Genomic DNA, 20671 nt, shown 5'->3' on the forward strand with positions numbered 1-20671 from the left:
ATCCTGGATGCTGAGAATTTTAAACTTTCTGTGCTTATAGGCATAGACCCACAAGAGAACACTGCATTGGACCTGAGGCTGTGAAGAAGGCTTCCAAAACTCACTGATAGTGCTGAGATAACGGGTGTGTAGTTGGTTAGAAGTGTGTAGTATCACAGGGTGGAAAACCTAAGAGTTTGGGATTTTAGAATATAGAAATAAATATGAAGCAAGATGGAGGTTTTAGGGTGGAGTCAGGTTGTTATTCTTTACCTTCTTCCTTCTTTTTCATGGGTTTGTGACTGTGATGTTTTGTAATTGGGCAGAAAAGTCCACATTGTGGACTTTTGGGATCAGTCTTTGGGATCAGTCATTGGGTTAAAAGGGAAAATAATCTAGGTGTCATTAATTGGATAATTTAGTGTTAAAAGACCTTGTAACAAGAGACTGTTAGCCATTTTGTGCCTTCTAATGAAAAGCTGCAGAACTCATGGTTGTGAGACTGTTTTACTCATAAATAATAAACACCTGAGTCAGAACATGAACTAGTATCTCAAGTGCCTTCAGGGCTGCATTATTTTGTTCTGAACATACAATATTTATGCATAAAGTATTACGGTGCTCAGGCAGACTGTATGACTCTTTTTCAAAATTCCTCCTTTTTGCAGTGAGCAGGAGTGTTTAGTTTATTTCACTGTTTCATCAGAAATAGCATGCATGACTTTCAATACTGTATGTTCCTGGCAGAAGTAATTACAGATTTTGGGATTGCCTGGAAAATTATAACATGGCACAACAGTAGGATTTAGAATGAACAGGTCCTCTGAAACACTAGAGGCTGGATTTGAATTCAAAATACTACTGAAATCCTCTATTTAAGTATTGGTTCAAGCAGCTTATGACAACAGAGTGGAATGTATAATGATCTCTTTGTAAGAATAATTATTTATGCTTTTCACAGCTCTCCTGCTTTAAAACGGACCATTTGTTCTTTGTCTAGCATGTCATTCTGGATGGTTATCTCCTTCCCAGCAGCAGTACATATATATATATATATATATATATTTATATTTATATTTTATATTTATATTTATATTTATATTTATATTTATATTTATATTTTGGGGGGCACAGGAGGGTCTGCTGAACAGTATTTAAGGCTTCTGTGGTCTAAAATTGAGTAGCTACCTTGCCCGTGACTGTGTTAAAAGTGGTTGATAGTAATACTGAAGTAACGATAGTAATTACGGGCTGATAGTAATGCTGATGATGACATCTTTCTGAAGTCAGGCTACTTGTTTTAGGGTGTTCTGGGTAGTTATACAGGAGTGCAGAAGTTAAAGCAGCAGACTGGCTTTATTTCTGTTTTGGAAGATGAGTAATTATGACTCAGCCCAGGCTGAATCCTCCAAGAGCGGCTGAGATGGGATGTGGCCATTTCTCAGTCAGCCTTCTCACACTTCTTCCTCCCAGATTGTACCCTGAGCTCCTTTTAGCTCCTGTGCCCTGGCTTTCTGTGCTGAGCTCCCTGGTCCCTGCATCCCAAACCTTTGTGTGCAAGGAGGGTGTGACAGGAACCACATCCAGGGAGGTGAGCCCCATCTGCAAGCTCCGAGACAGATATATCCTCTGAAAAGGGAAACACTACACTCATCAGAATTTGTGCCAAAGACATGTTTGGAATGGGCAGGCCTACTCTGCCACTCTTTAAATTGAAACATCAGGGGTCCAGATGTCAAAAGACAGTTGGTTTGCTCGCTTGTTCATGGGAAACTTCTACATTTGTTGTATTTAATAGCAAAAAAACCCCTAGCCCTTCAAGTGTCTGGTCAATTCCTATCTCTGCTCTTGTTTCATACAGTAAAAAATAGCAATTACATTATTTTTCAGGGTTGGCACAACACAAACAGTGAGAGCTGAGTTTCCAGGTGAAAAATAAAATGTGAAGTTTAGCAGGAGTTGGCCTTTGATCTTTGTGGGTCCCTTCCAGCTCAGGATATTTTATGATTCTATGAAAGTGTCACAAGACGTGTAAATTTAAGGGAAGGGATAATGCATGTTGGGCAGCAAGGCCTAGAAATCTACCTCAGTTCAGTTTAAAATATTGTTCAGATACCTCCTGGAAATTACTTTTACAATTAAGGGACTCCAGGGAGTGCTTTTCTAGTTGCATATTCTGTAATAAGTTTTACCATAATTGTTGGACATAGCATTAATTTTCAAGGTATGACTGAGCTGGGTAGGCCAGATCAGGCATGTTTAAAAACAAAACTAAGATTCAAAACGTATATAACTTTGTGGCTTACATTGAATGTAAATTCAGCATCAGCATACTAGGAAAATGTGAGGAAGTGATGTTGATGGAGGATCTGTCTCCAGAATTGTTCTGAAGCCTTTTGGAACAGATTAAGTAGATTGTAGTTAAAAACTATTTTAGCATATTTTGTTTTCCCCATTTTTAAGATTAAAAAAGATAATGGCCAGCTGTCAAAATATCTGCTTTCCTTTCCTCAGATTTCTCTGTGCATTACCTCCGTTGCCTTCATAAGGGGGCTTCCAGCTTCGCGTTTTGAAAGTTATATTCTTTTCCTGTCTGTGCAAGTGGTCTTCCATCAGCATTTCTGTCATTCTGCCCTTTTCTCTGAGCTTGCAAGAAAAAACTTTCACAGTCATCTTTGTTCCTTCTAGCCAGTCTCCAGAGAAGCCCTAAATTCTGTGAGGAAGGACTTGCTTTATAGAGAGTAGCATCCACTAGTGATGGTGAATGAAACCTGACCAAAATTCAGAGAGCAAAATATGGGTTTCTGTGTGTTTCTTGAGGTTCCTGCTCAGCACCAAATCAGCAACTAAAATTAAAAAATAAAAAGCAGAGAAGAACTGAGATGCTTTGGGTCACAGACTTCTCTGAGGATTGTGTTGGGAAGGTCGTCTTGCTAGCTCTGCTGTTGACCACCGCATTGTTACAGTGTTCCTGGGGCAATGTAAATGTATGTTTATCAAAATTAAGGCTTCTCCAGGCACTATTCTATTTTCTTCCTTCTCTGAGCTACTTCCTAAGAGAAAGATGTTGCAGTAGAAGGCCTTTGGGATTTCTGCTGTGGTAGAGGTTTCAGAGAGCTCTTTGGAAACTGAGGAGTAAGATCAGCTATGAGGTGCCTTTGCCTCATACAAGCCTTTGGAATTGGTCAGCCATAATATTGTTGCCTTTCACAAAAACAGCCTTTAGTTTGGATTTGGCTTTTTCTGTGCAGCTGTATCTGAGCATAAAGCACCAGGTCAGAAGTATCTTGAATTTAGGTTATAAGTAAGAACTCAGTGGTTCACAAAACTCAGAGATAGGCTGTCACATTTTGAGTGACAATCTGTACTTTAATTTTTTGTCACAAAACTGAATCTCTGAAGTAAAACTGGAATGGGTTCCTAGGCCCTGTGCTGCCCAAAGATGTTTGAACTCTGGGGAACACACTAGAGAGGCACGTCCTGAGGAGCTAAACTGGGAATTATTCCTGCAATCTTCTGAGACAAAATCTTGCAGATCTTGGCGAGTCCAGTACCTGTGACTTGCATCCCAAAATCTGATCTGGCACAGAAAGCCGGTGGGGTTTGGTAACAGGTGATGTTTTTCTGCAGCTGTAAGGCCATACTAATAGATTTGATCTGTGTTATTTATTGCAGCACACCTGTCTCTGATGTGATTTCACTGCACTATATTTATGTAACACGAATCAGAGGGGTTGAAGTGTACTGCCCTCTGGACCCACCTCCACCCTACGAAACTGTGTGCAGCTTAAAAAGCTCTGAGCAGGTATGGGCCACAGGAGTTTAATGTCTGGTTTGGTTTTTTCCATTCTAAGGGAGAGGTTGCACTCAAGCATGGTATATGTACATCCAGAGGATACATTTGATTATGAATGTAAATTTCACCAAAGATTTTAATTAGTCATTTATCTCTGAAACTGAAAAGTTTTCTCCACTTGGAAAGCTGCCCAGGCATAGGGAGAAGGAGCAGAAAGCAATGTGGAGCACACCTGTTGCTGGTTATTCTAAAAGACTTCCTTGCTTTACTCTGCTTACTCCTCCCATGAGGGACTAGGTCAAGGTTTTTGCATCAATGGCCATTCTTTTTCACTGGTGTTTTCAAAAGACAGGCACTTTTTCCCAGAAAATACTGGATAGGATCAAATTCACTGACCTAGTTGATGAATATGAATATTAGACTGAAGATGAGTATATGCACTGGCCTTGATTTTGCCATGGGATTGAAGTCATATCACACAGTCTCTCTGTAGTTAAGAACAGGTATTACATTTCTAAGGTGGATGTTGCAGTTCTTAGAAACGCCAGAGAAAGGTGGTGACTTGTGATTTTTCAACTTTTGTATTCTATTCCAGGGAGGTGCACTTCAAATAAATGGTGTGGAAGAGCTTGATTCAGGGGAAGTAAGTGACAGGCAGTCCTCTCAAGGTAAAAAGTAATTTTAATGTTTGTTCTAGAATGTTCCCTCCAACACATACAACTTAATGCAGCAGCAGCAGCATTAGTTCTTTGACAGACAGCCACCATACTGCAAACCAGAAATACAGAATCATGATTGTTTTGGGGTGGGACCAAGGATTAATATTTAAAATGTTTAAAAGCACAGCAAGTTGTTTTCATGCAAGATACGGAAAGAAGGATATGTTTCCTTTTTAGTAACCCAAAAGTTAGGTTTTGACACTATACCCATATGTTTTAAGAAATGATGTCCACCTCTGGTGCTTCCCTTTGCTTAGTGTATGTGATGGGGCCTGGTAACATTTTGTTGCTGGTAAAAATAGGAAAAGGATTGAATAATGCAGTACTGTGTGGACTAAACTGGGAATTACTCCATTATCCAGCCTATACTGGAAGAATTACTAAATAATTTCTGCATCCTGGTACAGGAGATAGCTAAACTTCTGTTAGAGACCACATCAAGTTTGCTCTGCACTGTTTTAGAAAACCATGGCTGCCACTCAAAAGTTTTTTTTAGCCTAATGTTTGTTGCAATGTAGGCTTGTGGCTGAACATCATTAACTTCCAGCTTTTCTAGTACAGCCCATGAAAATGTGTTCCAATTTTCATTAGGACTTGGCCATTATGGCAAGATTGTCTCATTTGCAATATCCACACAACAGAGTAAAGACTGGGGCAGGGGGGAAGCCCCAAATCTTTTATTTAAGTGCAGCCTGTCTTCTGCCAGCCTACTTACTAAATTGTAAAAACCCTTGGGTTTGAACTGCATCAGTTGGAATTGTTCCAGTTATATGGAGTCAGGGGGAAAAAAGAGTTTGCGTAAAGTCATACTTTAGCCAAATGTCAGCTCTGTCAAAATCCCTTTAAACTCTGACTGTCTGCCTGAAACCTCTGAAAACAAGCACTTGGGTGCTTATGGTGTCTTGCTAGCTGTGATAATCAGAATGAAACCTTTTGCTACAGCTCCTCTGGATTTCTTTCTCAAAGCTTTCTTGTGGATAAAAGTCCTGTTGCTGTCTCTGAGCTTCCTGTGCTCAAACAAAAAGAGGTTATCAAATATAAGGATACATGCTAAAAAGTTATGGGGACTGGAAACAGGAAAAAAATAGCATAGAAAATGCACTTGCAGGGAAGGACAGTCAGGAAAGTATTTTGTCTTGTTTTGTCTTGTCCAGTTTTGTTTTGTTTTGTTTTGTTTTGTTTTGTTTTGAAAAAAGGCTCTGATACCACATTGTTTGAGGCATTTGTATTTAAAATTTTCCTTTAGAAGAATCAGACCTACCTGAGCACATATGGCAAAGGGTACCCTCCTCTCTATCATCCTAACTGGTTTGTCCAGTATTTTTTAATAAAAATGTCTGTAAAGAAACATTTAATTATCAGCCTGCCTGTTAAATTCAGATAAAAAAAGAAAGTAAGCCTCTTAAGAAAGAAAATTAACTCTGCTGCTTCTTCTAGATGCCAAGGCTTCCTAGAATTTAGGAAAAAAGAAATACATGGAGCAGAATATCTTTCTTTATTTAAATTTGGAGAGGTGTACTACATCTGGCTGGAATGGAGTTAATTTCCTTCATAGCAGCCTGTGTTGCTGGTTTGGATTTGTAACCTGGGGGGAGTGTTCCAGCATTGTCACTGTTCAGGGACTGGCTGGGATCAGTCACTGGTGAGTGACTGCTTTTGCATCACTTGTTTTCCCTTGAGTTTCTTGGGTTTTTTCCCTCCCCACCTCACTCCAGCTGTCCTTAGCTCATGAGTTCTGCCACTTCTGTCCTTCAGTTCTTCTCCCCATATCACTGGGGAAGTGTGAGAGTGACTGTGAGGGACTGAGCTGCCTGCTGGGGTTAAACCACTGGAGGAGGGAAATACAAGGATGAGGCTTATGTTGGAATTGTGGCAGAGGAAGTCTGTGGGCGGTCTCAGCTGATGCAGTGTAGCAGTCTATAAATAAAACTTGATCTTTCAGTTTATACTGGCGGGCTGTCATGCCAGGGCATTCGTGTATGACGCTGTGATTCCCTTGGCATCATCAGGGCTGATCAACTGAGCATAGCTCCCGATGGAAGTTAGAGCTGTGGACTACTCTGCCAGCAGAGTGAGGGGAATCCTGACTGCTGTCTGCAGGAGGAGCTGTAAAGATTCTCTGTGCCAGCTAAAATTGTTTTACTGACTTCGTAATCACTCCTGTGAAGCAGAAAGGGACTTCCCCTGCTGACTGCAGTAGGAAGGCAATGCAACATTTTGCTGGTGGCAGGAAGTGCTTAGCTGCTCTGTATCATTACAAACTAGGTGTACGCATTTCCAGTTCACACCACCATGAGACAGTTATCTCTCTGAAACATTAACATTATTAAGGATTATCTTAAGATCACAAAATCTGTTGATTAATCTCTTTAGAATTTAAAAAAAATACCAAACAAACAACCTCTCCAAAGTAACAGCAGCATTGTACCTTCAGGGCTTACTGCTAACACAGCTCCACTGGTGTTGAAAAGGTTAGATTGGTGATGGATTCTTTAAATCCTGCATGATTCTTGATCTGCCATATTTTGTTGTTGTGCCTTACCTTCTGATTTGCTAGGCTGGTACCTGTTTTATATAGGTTGTGTCACTCTTTCTTCTCTTAAGAGATTCTAAGTTGCATTTGTGTAGACAATAAGGTGCTGTGCTCAACAAGTACATATCATCAAAGCCTAAATTTTCTTAATGCTCCTGCCACTGCTGCATACCTGTTAAGAGTGACACCACAGATTTTTGCTGTGTTCTGAATAAAAGACTATTTACATGAATTTGGTTTTGTACTGGGTTTGCATGACTAAGTTTTGGTAGTGGCAGGAAAGCTGCTGGAAGGTTTGAAGCTTCCTTTATGCCTGGCAGAGCTCCAAAGATGGACCTGCTGCTCGAGAAGACTGGACCAGTTAGAAATTATGGTAACACCTCTGTGACAGCATATTTAAGAAGGGAAAATAAGTTACTTTGCAGATGTATTGGTGGTCAGAGAAGAGTGAAGTGAGAATATGTGAGAGAAACAGTCCTGCAAACACCAGGGCCAGTGGAGAAGGAGGGGCAGGAGGTGCAGAAGTTGCTTCAGGTGCTGGAGCAGAGATTCCCCTGCAGCCCACGTTGCAGCCCATGGAGAGGCAGCTGTACCCTTGCAGCCATGGAGGTTCACAGGGATGCAGAGATCCACCTGCAGGTCATGGAGAACCCCCACTGGAACAGGTTGGTGTGTGCAAGAAGGCTGTGAACCCATGGGAGGCCTGTGCTGAAACAGGCTCCTGGCAGGGACCTGCAGACTGCTGGAGAGAGGAGCCCATGCTGGAGCAGGTTTCCTGGTAGGTCTTGTGACCCTTTGGGGGACCCACGCTGGAACAGGACTGACCCCATGGAAGAGTGACCACACTGAAGCGTTTTATGTAGAACTGTTGCCGTGGAATGGACTCAAGCTGGAGAAGTTCCTGGAGAACTGTCTCCTGTGGGAGGGACCCCACACTGTGGAAGAGAAAGGACTCCTCTCCCTAAGCAGCAGCAGAAACGTGCCATGAACTGACTGTAACCCACATTCCCTGCGCTGCTGCAGGGCAGAGGATGAAGCCCTGGGGAGGGATGGGGAAGGTGTTTTTAAGATCTGTTTTACTTCTCATTAATTCTGCTCGTTTTTGGGTAAAGTCAGCCAATATCCACGAGCTGAATCTGTTTTGCCCATGATAGTAATTGATGAATGATCTCTCCCTGTTCTTATTTCAAATAATGAGCCTTTCATTGTATTTTTTCTCCCCTGTCCAGTTGCAGAGGGGTGTGACTGTGGTGGGTACCTGGCATCTGACTAAGGGCAGCCAACTACAAATTTTTTAACTCCTGAATGATCAATGAAATTGTTTTTTGTAATATGCCAGGTGCCACTAGATGGAGGTACAGAACCAAGCTTAGTGAGAAGTGAACACAGCTGCATCCTGTCCTGTTCATTAAATGGCAGCTCATAGTTTCACTCTTAGGAAAAGAAGGAGTGGGAAGGATGTAGCATATCACAAGAATGCAGGAAAATATTTAAGTAAATATTTTAATTCCTTTTTAGGGGCTGGTCACTGATTAACAAGATACCTAATTGCAAAAGTTGACTGACCTCTCTGACTGTATGCTGTCTTATCTTGGTACAACTGCCTATATGCAGGAGGATTTGAGGCTCTGTGAGATTTAGTTTTTCCCCAGTAAAGCTGTAGTTCCCTTCTCTCTGATCAGGTACTTTAAGGTGATTTTTGTACTAGGGTGTACTAGACTGTAGTCAGCCTTATGCAACTGGTACTCCGGTTGCATAAGGCTGAACAGGTTTTTGAAAACATTTAAACAAGGTTTAGACAAATGTTACTGTTCAGTAAGTGTGGGTCTGTGCATACATACATGCACCTCTGGACCTTTGTGACCTCTGTCATTACAGATTTTCAGATTTCCCCATTACAGATGGGAAAAAAAATCAGTCTCTAATAATGGCTTCTACAGATTAGCTTTATTTTGACTACTTCTACTTTTCTGTTTCTGATTATTCAGCTGAAGAAATTCAGGAGCCTTCCAGCAGAGTGAGCCTTTCCCCTTCAAATGCATGCTGTGTGCCTGCAGGAATGAACAGGAGAGCCTTCAGTCCCTTGCGGAAATGTTCCAAAAGTGACCCTGGGCTCCTGCACTGCCAGCTGCCTCAAGGTGACTCTGTTTTCTCTGTCAGTGATTGTGTAATGGTTCTTGGAAAGAACTTTTCAGAAGTTCGGTACATCAAACCTCGTACCTGCAGAAATCAGCTGCTGTTTCCCAACAGAGCACCTGCATAACAGTACTTTGTGCTTTGCCAAACCTTCTCCACCTAACTCCTTATCGTGCTGTTTCAGGTTTTCATATCTAGGAATAGGGTCTGTAGCAGGGTCTGGGTATGAGGGAGGGGTAGTGGAAAATGAGGAGAGAGAGCACACAGGATTCCTCAGTGCACTGACATCTGGAGTCTTACAAGTGCACTTGTCAATGTGAGCAGTAAGGCATAATTAGCTTGGGGATTTTGTATTAGCCTATAAATTTGCTCCCCTTTTATCAAGCCTCATATTGTCAAAAAAAAACCTCTAAAAATCCACCCATGGTGGAGAGTTGATGAAATTGCTTTGGTGTCAGTGATCTAATTCTGTTGCTGTGGGAAAACTGCTAATGTGACTACACAGTCTGTGATACTGCTGACAATCTTGAAAAAACCTGTCAGGAGTCACACAGTTTTTAGTAGAGGATATTGGAATCTCAACAGTAGCTGCTGATACATGCCAGCACTCAAAATGTAAGTGCCAATGGGGCATGTTAGTAACAGCCATTTATTTTGGATATTGGGAGCATGCCTGTCTGGATTACACTTGCTGGTTTTGTGGAATGTTTTCATGGTTCTGCTGTATCATGTGCTTTTTTTTGTCCTCCTATCAACTTCCACCACGGCGGCCCAGAGAATCTGCTGCTGAAGCAGTAGTTACATGACACAGAAACTATTCATAGCTGTGAAAGCAGAGTGCTTCCACTGTTAAGAGACCCCACGTCAGGAGCATTTGGAAGCTTTAGGCTCGGTGTTCCTGAGGTTAGGTCTGTTCAGCAGTTAGATCTGAGTTAGTCACCAGTGCTGCAGAATAGGAACTCACTGCAACAGAGGAATTTGCTTCGAGGTAGTGCCCTTCTTGCTGGGAAGTTTTGTGTCTCCTCCTAACAGTTTTTGGTCTGAAGCCAATATTAAAGTGCTTTTTGAATAATCTGTAGGTGTGGTTTTGGGTTTTTTTGGTTTTTTTATTCATTTTAATGGGGTCAAAATTTGGAAACTTGTTTATACCAAAGGCAGTGAATTTTTGACCAAAGGTAGCAAAATTGATTCTGTATTGCCCTTTGTTTAGTCCTTGCAAGGTAAATTTGAATGTTTTGGTGTGGGTTAGGTTGTTTTGGTTTTTTTCATTGAATTTCAGTATTACTAGCTTCCAGCTTTGCAGGTAGTGATTTTCAGGTACAATTTGTCCTCTTGACTGCTAATAACTAGAAGTCAGGAAGAGTTTAGGAGACATCATAAAAGCCTTATACCTTTATGTTTACATTAACACTCAACAGGCATTTCAGGTCTCTTCAGATGAGAAACAAGAGAAAGGAACCAATTGTACACAAAATGACAAAGAGCTTTCCAAAGGGGAAGAGTCCCTCCAGACACTGTGACATGTAATATGCACTCAGTCATAGCTACATATGACTGTTTTACAGGCATTTTGTGTAAATCTGATAGAGTGAGCCTTCCAAGCCACCCTGACCATACCACACTGTCAAGTTGTACAAGGTTAAACCATGCACTGCATCCTCACTGAACGAGGAGGGGAGTCTCTGGGAATACCATGAACTGTGCAGATTGTTTACTTGTTTTTTGTCTTCGGGGACAGTGCTCAGCTGTGAAACTGCAACACTCAATGATGTAAATCCACTGAACGCTGTCACCTTGCGGAAGAGCTCAAGAGCCAGAGCTTCGAAGGGAAGACCCCAGTCTCTGATAGACTATAACTCTTACATGGACACTAAACAGCGTGTGGCATGGATCCTTGAGCAGTCCTGCAGCATGAGCCCAGACATACATGACTTGGTGGAAAATATCAAGTCTGTTTTAAAATCAGATGAGAAACATATGGCAGAAGCTGTCACCAGTGCCACTTTCCTTGAGCAGGTAGTTTTATTACTTGTACTGATCAGATGTTGCCCCTGGTTCGGAAGTATAGGTTTCCATTTGCCAGTCTGTGTGTCAGAGTTCTTGGACCAAACTAGCTTCCTTCAGCACTACAGTTCCATGTAGGGCGTGTGTGAGAGGCTGTGACATTTTCTGCTCTATCACCTAGAAGCCAGAGTATGTGTGTATTTAAAAAATGAGTCAGTCTTCTATTGAGGAATCATGAACGGTAAATAATGTAACAGCATTTTATACTGATTGTGGCAGAAGAGAGGGAGAGATGTTATAAATAAGCAATTGCTATTGGAAACCTGAAGGAATGGAGGCTGACATGGAAATTTTTATGTCAACCCGCTAGAAGCAACTTTTTTGTGTTTGGCTCTCAGGATAAAAATAAGACCTAGTGCTAAAGAAAGAAAAGCAGAAAATAGAAAATTTGTGCTTACATTAATGGAGTGAATATCCAGAACTTTCAGACAGTGCACACTTCATCAAACAAGTGTTTTGGTAACTTACAGACCATTTGGGTAGATAAATTGATTCATGCATAGCACAAGTGATTTGCTATGACAGCTGGTTTTGGTTTGGGTTCTCATGCAAAACACATCAGTGTCATTTAGGCTCTGCAGATAAAGTGGGATTTCCCACTGCAGCCTTCAGGCAGCAAAAGCCTTGACAAATTTGACAGAAACAGGAGGAGAAAAGGCTCCTTATGAGAATTTAATTTATCACACAGGCCTGAAGGTTATTACAGTTCAGTAGCTTCTGCAAGGAAGCAATATTTAGGTTCCTTCTATAACAATACCAGACATGCCATAGGTTGGAGTGAGGGAATTCCTGTGCATCTTTAGTTTCCCCCTTTTGAGGGGGAAACTAAACCAGCCTAACAAAAACGCCACAAACAACAACAAAAATCACCCCACTCCTTTTCCCAAGTAGGACTCCTTTTCCCGTGCCTCCTTGGCAAATGCTAGGGGTTTTAAAGCTTTTTAAATTATTCTTTAAACATAACAGACAACACTACAACTAGCTTCTTCCTAGTTGGGTAAAAAACTATTCTAACAGAACAAGAACTAGAAAACAAAACTGATTTAAACTTCTCTTTTATTTTTAAAGGTGATGACACCTGCCCAGCAAGCCACATCATTGAGAGTCCATGTGTTGCCTTCTAGATTGCACCCTGGATCGCTGTACCTGGAGAGCTGTGGTGACCTGAGTACTTTCACCATAGAGGGAGAACAGCTAGCAGAGAGGAGAATCCAAAGAGCAGAACATGAACGGCCTCACAGTGTTATTGGTGTTATTAGAGAAACTGTGCTTTGAGCTGGCTTTTTGGTAATTCCTCAGCAGAGCACTCCTGTCAGACATACACACACATACTGCAGAGGAAAATCATCTCTGGCAAGTGGGTGGATGGGTTTGTCAATAATCACCTTCTTTTTTAATACTCTTATGCACAGACTCCAAAGGGGGAAGATCATTCAACAAAGAGCAATGAGCAGATTGAAAGCTGACCTTTACTGGGCTCTCAGCTGCAGCTCGTCTGTTTGTGATACATTGGTGCCCTCCATCTCTGAAGTTTGGTAACGTGTAGTTGTGGGGTATGATGATACATCATCCTTGTGGAAGGAGCTGTCAAAAGCAGTATTGAAGAACTTCACAAATTTTTGGCATTTTGGCTTAAATTAAAATCTCCTGTCATGGAGACCTTCAGATACGAACTAAGTAAAAAATGCTGAACAGAATTCTAAAATTATTCTTTATAAAGGAAGGCTGTTGATGTGCAAACTGTACTAAAAATAAAATCTGTCTTAAAAAAGTGCTCTTTTGTCTCAGTGAACTTCTCTCTTAATGGCAGAACATTATTTTTGTCTTCATGATGGAACAACATCCAAACCCAAAAGCACAGGTGTTTTGCAACAGGTGATGATGGCTTGTTCCTGTCCTGGGAAGAAAGGCACTCTCTGGGTAGTTTCATTTAAAATGCTGTTTGTTACAGCAGGTGCTATGAACAAAGAAGCTAGTATAGCTAATTTTATATTCCTTCACATGCTGGGAACCCCAGATTGTGCAGCATCAGGCAGGGTACAAGTTATGCAGATCTGACCATTTTACCCCATTTAGATCATCTGACATAATAAAAATTTTCTTAGAGAACAACTCTACTCATCACTTCTACAAACAAAAGGGCTGTTCACATGGGACATTACTGCTGCACATCTAGACAAAGGCAGAGACACACATGTACTGCTGGGTGGTATTTACATTTTGAGTACCACTGGGACTGCCTGCAGGCTCCCTTTTTAAAATAAACCATCTAAATTTATTCTGTGGCCAAGGGACATCCCTGGAGGTCCATCTGTAGGACCAGCACAAAGCACAGCACAGGCCTGGCCCTACTCAGGTAAGAGGCACATGGATCACAAACTCTTCATGTGCCATGATTTTAGGTCAGGATTGCTCCATATGCTTCTGCACTGAACATTTATTTAAATTACAGTCCCAGCCCTGACACTGTCAGTCCACGCAAGTCACCAGCATCACCTCTTCACCTGCAAGGCTCTACAGGGTGCTGGAACTGGGGTGGGGTCTGCTTGTCCTCTGTGTGGATCCCAACCATTAAAAATGCTGAAGGAGGGGGCAAGAAACATGTCCCCTGTGTATACAGCAAATCTGCTGAAATTTTTGTCTGTACTGCTAAAGTTAGGGTTTATGTTTATCCACAAAAATGCAGAAAAGTTTGTAACACAGAAATTGGTATGTACAGATAATGGAAAGAATAAATAGGAGGATGGAGGGTGGTACACAGGGGAATGCAGAACAGAAGCTCAGCCTGTCTATGCGCCCTTGACCAGGGACTTCGCAATTTCTTCCATCTGTCATTTAAGCAACTGAGGTGAAATACTTCATTCTCTCATGTTGATGGTATTTGTATTTCATGTTATGAACAGCCACTAAGTGGCTGAATGCCCATGTTTAGTTTTCTTCTGAATCAGCTGGGGTGTGTATTGTCATTTTTGTGCTTTCAAAGTACTCATGAGAACCTATGAGGCACAGAAAATCCTATGAAGCCTCACCAGAATCAACAGTCCCTGGATGACTTTTTTTTGTTGACTTTCAAATATGATCATATTTTTCATAATCTCTTATATTTTTATTTTATGATTATATATTAAAAAAAATTAACCTTAGCACAGGCAGTTCCAGGATTAATTCTAGGGACAGACATATCAGAATTCTACTTTTATTTATTGAAATGATATTAGGTCTTCAGTAATAAATCATGCTGATAACATTTAAAGGAAAACAGTGATTTCCGAAACTACTCTAAGTGTGAAGAATTTTTATCAAAGCCCCATTTATGAAAAATTCCTACTTAAAGTTATTCAGTCAAATAAATAATATTTCCGTCACAATCACAGTAGATTAGGACTTTGTTTAGGAGCACTAGTGTCATGTATTGCCTGAAAAGAATGCTGTTTTAAAAATAAAGGTAACAGCATTGCTTCATGCCTGCAGAAACATGGATAATAATTACTCCAGACTAAGTGGCAAAAAAGAAGTTCAGACACCTTCCAATGATGCATGCATTCAGCATTGGCAAGTCAGCCTCTAGGTCAGTATGAGCAAATTCTCAGCCTTGTCTGAGGTATTTTTGTTTCGTATTTTATTGTTGCAAATCTTACAGACATTAGCGCTCTGTTAAATGAAGGAATGTAGCACAGTAAATACATCACAACAAAATAACTGGCCAGAAACCCCTCACCCTATCCCATCCAAAGCAAAAAGCCCACTCTTCTCCCCTCTGTCTCTCCCCCAAATCAAACCAGCACAGCTTCATTAGAGAGGTCAGAGACCTGTGGCAGAAAACATCAGAGTAATTACATTCAGTAGATGTGCAATATCAACATTCCAGGCTCACATATATTTATATATATATTTATATTTTTATATAGAGATCATTAAATGTTTACAAAGAACAATATTGTTACAAATACAATACTATGCTTTTCCCAACGCTTTACAATAATTTCTATTCATCCTCTTTACAGAACAATAGTACAACTTCATAGTCTAGGTACTGCGCTAAATATATACAAGAGATCTCAACCATGTTGCTGTCTTGAGAAATACATATCTTTTAGAAAAGAAGGAAAGCTAGCAAACCTGGAAATCCAAACTGAGACTCAAACAAGATTCAAAACAAATGTGAAACTTCTCAAAAATAAAAAATACAAGGGATGTTTCATCCTTAATGTAAACACTGAAGAGTTAATTAGACTGTACGAAGCAGCAAGGATGAAAGAAAAATAATTCAGGTCTGTCACTGAAGAAGGAATGTAAACCTTTGAAGGAATGTTCCTTTACATCTGTTAAAAATCCCCATATCTGATCTATCAAACCGCTGCAACAGTCTAGAGAACAGCCAGCTTTCCCATTTGAGTTCCATTTACTTGAAACTCTTTCTGTTTACAGAGTAAAATGGGATTGTTTACAAGACTGCTCTCAGAGGTGTGCACACACTATGGACCTCTCAGTTTAGAAATTTTATGCACATACTGTAACTGAAAAAATGAGATTTTTTTTGCTAAGCTCTGGTCCTGCAAGCATTCATTTGCTTAATTTTAAGCACATACTTAGGATGAACAGTAACTTCACAAACCCCCAGCTGCAAGATTTCCAAAGAAACAGTGGTTTCTTCTCCTAACACATTTGCACGTTCAGATTTTCATCATTTCCCCGTGAAGTGAGCTAAAGACTTCACCACATGGGCTAGACAGAACCACAGAAACAAGTGAAGTGGAGGGCATACACATAGCAGGAACCAGAAGCATGATAACTGTGTCTTCAAGAGTTCACTAAGTTTCCTCAGGCAATTTATGGAAAGGCTGCACTGTATAGAATCTTCTAAATTGTACATGGTTATATACCATATTTACATTTATTACTATATATATGGAAAGTTCTAGAAAAAAGGTTCAAATTATCATAAACCAGATGTCTACAGTTAAACAATATACTCACAAGCCATTAATTATCTTGTTGCTTCAGTGAGGCAGCAGAGTTAAGTACTAACCTGGAATACTAACACCATTCTCTTGTGCAATCTGCTATTCTGGAGCCTTGGATTAAATTATGTAACAACAATAAATGCAGTAAAATCAAGTCATTGTACATTAATCTCAACACTAAAACATATCCCCTTACTACAACAGTTTATGCACCACTTCATTATGTCCCTTAAATATCTGCTTTCCACAGAAATACAGTTCATCCTCTAACTCTGATCAGGCCATGGCTATCCATGACTTTAGAAAGCCAAAAAATGGACCCCTGACAAGAGTGCTCAGTGGTTCTCAGCAGTGTTTGGAACAAGTGCACATGCACACACCCACTTCCATGAATCCCCATAGCAATGTCTAGGATCATCACTGGACTGCAAGCAACGCTTACATTGCACAGCTCACGTCACAACAAGTGAGACACAAGTGACTATGAACAACACCGCATTTGCAAAGCAGAAGTGGCGTGTGGCTGTGTGTTGTCTGCTCTTGTTTTCATCTCACTGAGCCTTTCCATCACAGCAAAACACAGCACAAACTGTTTGTTTAAAAGAAATCAACATACTAGCCTGGACTAAACGCATGGTTCAACTTCAGTATAAACACCAGTATACAGTCCTGAAAAAAAGTAACTACAGAGAATGTAGAATTCTCTCACTAAGAAGAAAAGACACTGCTTCTTTTTATTTTGAACCCTCTTAAAAAAACCAAAGGACCCAACCCAGCCCCCTTTTCCCCTTTTGTCTCTAGCATGCAACTTAGAGGCTAATCAAATACAAGATTTCAGACATCCCTACAGTTAATCATCTTCATACAAGTGCATATAGTACACACATATCTCTTTTAAGTGCCATATATATGGGAAAAATCACAAGCTAAATTATATAACAAAATAAATAAGTTTATTCCTGCCTCATCCTTTCAACTGTTACCTACATATCATGAACTAAATAGGAAGTCAATAAAATTAGACAGGTCTTTGGACAAAAATATATGTTAAAACTGGCTCAGAGAACAAAATTACTTAGAATAGTCTGCAGATCTCTTATATTCAAACTTCATAAATAGGAAGCACAATTTTAAAAATGTCTATATACACTGGCACACATGGCTATGTGCACCAAAATCGGAATTAAGAGCCTAGAAAAGTGTAGCTATTCAGCAGATCCCCTCAATATTTTTCTTGTGGCTATTTAAAGATTCTCCCCCCCCACTTCTTTAACTTCTAAAATCAGGAAGGGACTATAAAACACAAAGCTGAAGAAAACTAGGAGATAGAAACCTGGGGGCAGAGAGAGGGAGGCAGCTGTAAAAAATGCCTCCCAAATTTCTTAGTGTAAGTAATGCAAGAATAGCATGCTTCAGGAACTTATGGAGTATCTTCTGGAGTCCTACTATCATGAAGAACAGATGACAGAGGGGAATTAAAAGGTGTGTATTTGGACAATTCATTTTACAACAGCAGCATTTACTGAATCTTCATAAGCAGGCAATTTTTCCTGAGGGCAAAATAATCCTTTTGGTATTCTACTTTCCCCACAGACACAAACGTTTAGTACTGAGCTTGGTGCCTGTGAGAAAACAGGGCAAGAGAACCAAGGTCACAGGCAGGATATCCAAGAGAACACCTTTTACCCTCTACTTCTATCTATTTGGTAAAGTAATTTTTCATTCAGCAACATTTAATTTACTCAGTTTGTAAAATTACAGCCACAGAAATAAAACTGATTATGTAGCATGAAATAGAGCCATCTGTGAATACTGCTGTAAACTATGCTGCTGTTATTTTCCTGTTTTGCATGTGGAGCTGTATGAAGTTTCACTTGTAAAAAGATGCAACCAAAATAGTTCCACAGATACATTTTGCCCCTTACCAAAATGGTGGGAAGAAGAGGGAAAAGGGATGAAGGAGAGAGCAACAGAGTATTTGTGTCTGTGATGCGGGGAGAGAGAAAGAAATGTCTTTGCAGACACAGAAATGCAGCACTAGAGAGACAAGCACTAATGAGGAAAAAACATCTTCCATGCACACTGTGGCGGTGAGGTGCCAGCTTCAGATGTAAACTGGTTGCTCTTGTGCAGTCAACAGTCTGTACATGGCAGCTGGCATAGTCTTCATATGGATCTAAAGGAAATAAGCCAAATTAATCCATGTTCCTAAACATGCATACCTCACGTGAAGGACCCAGATAAGGTCATACAAGGCAGGAAAAAAGGTAAAACTTGAGAGTTTTCATACCCTTATTAAAGTATTGCAGGTGATGATTTTATGAAACAGTATGCTTAGTATTGATGAACCATCTAAAATTGTCCACATGTCCTATTTTCAAGGTACGGTTCTTCTAAAGCATAGAAGTATGGGGCAAATAATGAAAGAAATGGTGCACAGGCTTGCTCTCACTTCAGCTTTTTAGATTTGATAAGCAACGGACCAATAGTGGTAGAACAGAATTCCAACACAGTTTGTGTTAGAAGGGACCTTTCAAAATCATCTAGTCCAAACTGCCCTGTTGCAGGTATCAACAGTTTTCACTAGAACAGGTTGCTTAGAGCCCTATGTAACCTGGCCTTGAACACTTCCAGGGATGAGGCATCCAAAGCTTCTCCGGGCAATCTGTTCCAGTGGCTCACCAACCTCATAGTGAAGGATTTCTTCCTATGCCCGACCTAAAAATCTACTCTCTTTCAGTTTAAAACCATTGCCTATTGTTCTGCACTGGAGACCCGGTAAAAGCCTCTCTCCATTTTTCTTAGAAGCCCTCTTTACACATTGAAAGGGTGCTGTCAGGTCTCCCTGGAGCCTTCTCTTCTCCAGGCTGAACAATGAAACCCCTTTCAGCCTTTTCTCACAGGGGAGGTGCTCCAGCCCTCTGACCCTTTTCATGGCCTGCATCTGTATCTGCTCAAGCAGGTTCATTTGTTTATGCTGAAGGCCCCAGAACTGCACATAGAACTCCAGGTGGGGTCTCACAGGAGCAGAATACAGAAGGGAAAATCACCTCCCTGTTGGCCACACTGTTTTTGATGCAGCCCAGGATACAGCTGGCTTTTTGGGGTTTCAAGTGTTCATTCCTGGCTCATGTCCAACTTTCCTTCCACCAAGTTCCTCTCTTCAGGGCTGTTCCCAATCCCTTTAGGCCCAGTCTCTGTCGATGTAGGAGAGTGCCCAGACCCAGAGGAAGGACCTTGCACTTGGCCTTGCTGAACTTCACAAAGGTTACATGGGCCACTTTTCTGGCCTGTTCAGGTCCCTCTAATGGCATCCCTTTCCTTAAGCACCACTGATCATGATGTCACCTTCAAACTTGCTGAGAGTGCAACTCAATCCCACTGTCCATGTCACTGATGAAGACATGACAGACAGAGTGCCAGTCCCAGTACAGTCCCTTGAAGGACACTGCTCGTTACTGGTTTCCACTGGTTGTTACTGGTAACAGGACTGAACTCTGCTATACTGCCTAGACACATTGCTGGTTCTTACCTCACCAACAGCATTTGAGAGGATGTGAACGATTTTCTCATGGGGTGTTGCTACAACGCTCTGCCCATTGATTTCAATGATCCGATGGCCAACACGCACACCTCCTCGCTCTGCAATGCCTCCTCTCATAAGGCTACAGATCTGCAAGGGAGAGCACAAATTTACCATGGGCTGGATAAGGAACAGAGACTTTTGACTACCCGTTTTTTGCCTGCAATACATGAATCAACATTTAAGTGCAGACTTGCAACAGCAAATTCTAAGATGCAATCTATCACTAACTCCAAAGCAAAATTTGTTAGTGACGAGTAACTAATGGATATTCTCTTCCAAGAGCAGAACACACTGTCAGAAAAGGCTGTTTGTGTTGTACATCACAAGTCTTTTGCTTTGGAAATTTGAGCGTATGAAGGACCTCAATTTAATGATGTTTGTTGGGCAGATGCCTTACAACAAAAAGGATTAAGAACAGGCTTTTTCTTTTGAGATCATGCAATGACTTGGTTGAAGACATATATGATGCATGCTGAAAGCAGACCCTTCCACACATTTTTGGTTTTTTTAAGCCGAAACAACTTTTTTATTCTTCTGTCTGACTGTAAATTTGTGAAATAAGTGGAGTCAAAGACAAAACCTCATATTAACACAACTTTTATATCTCAGACTTGACAAATGCAAAATCCTGCTTGCTGTAAGGGGGAAAATAGCAGCTTTCCTCTCCTCACACTGAAACTTAACCACAAATGGAGAGGAAGTTTCGTGTGTGTTAAAGCTTCACCAGAAACAGTGGAAGCTACTTACTATCCCATTCTGCACACTGAAGCCCAGCTGATATCTGAGGTCTGGTCTTCTGATCAAGACTGTGGTTACTGGAGGACATCTAACTATGTTCAGTTTAACCCGGGCCTGGTTTTTCAAACCCTGAAAAAAAATACCAAACTGAGAGTT

The 20671-nt window shown here is 40.8% G+C and overlaps 2 protein-coding genes across 4 annotated transcripts in view; one reads left to right on the forward strand and one right to left on the reverse strand.

Annotated features, from left to right (window-relative positions):
• The window catches only part of FAM189A2 (family with sequence similarity 189 member A2), a 28504-nt gene extending 16002 nt beyond the window's left edge, over positions 1 to 12502 (forward strand). Inside the window, exons 7-11 of the mRNA XM_030969436.1 lie at positions 3655 to 3784; positions 4371 to 4443; positions 9016 to 9163; positions 10894 to 11179; positions 12296 to 12502. Of these exons, the coding sequence (XP_030825296.1) occupies positions 3655 to 3784; positions 4371 to 4443; positions 9016 to 9163; positions 10894 to 11179; positions 12296 to 12502 (844 nt within the window). The remainder of the gene's footprint in view (positions 1 to 3654; positions 3785 to 4370; positions 4444 to 9015; positions 9164 to 10893; positions 11180 to 12295) is intronic.
• Positions 12503 to 16928: 4426 nt separating this feature from the next.
• The window catches only part of APBA1 (amyloid beta precursor protein binding family A member 1), an 83279-nt gene continuing 79536 nt past the window's right edge, over positions 16929 to 20671 (reverse strand). For all 3 annotated transcript variants that reach the window (XM_030968073.1, XM_030968071.1, XM_030968072.1), the window contains 3 exons: positions 20525 to 20644; positions 19724 to 19864; positions 16929 to 18367 (listed from right to left, as the gene is read on the reverse strand). In XM_030968073.1, coding sequence (XP_030823933.1) covers positions 18296 to 18367; positions 19724 to 19864; positions 20525 to 20644 — 333 coding nt within the window. In that variant the 3' untranslated portion in view covers positions 16929 to 18295. The remainder of the gene's footprint in view (positions 18368 to 19723; positions 19865 to 20524; positions 20645 to 20671) is intronic.

The sequence above is a fragment of the Camarhynchus parvulus genome, chromosome Z (assembly GCF_901933205.1).
Source record: "Camarhynchus parvulus chromosome Z, STF_HiC, whole genome shotgun sequence".
Taxonomy (NCBI): domain Eukaryota; kingdom Metazoa; phylum Chordata; class Aves; order Passeriformes; family Thraupidae; genus Camarhynchus; species Camarhynchus parvulus.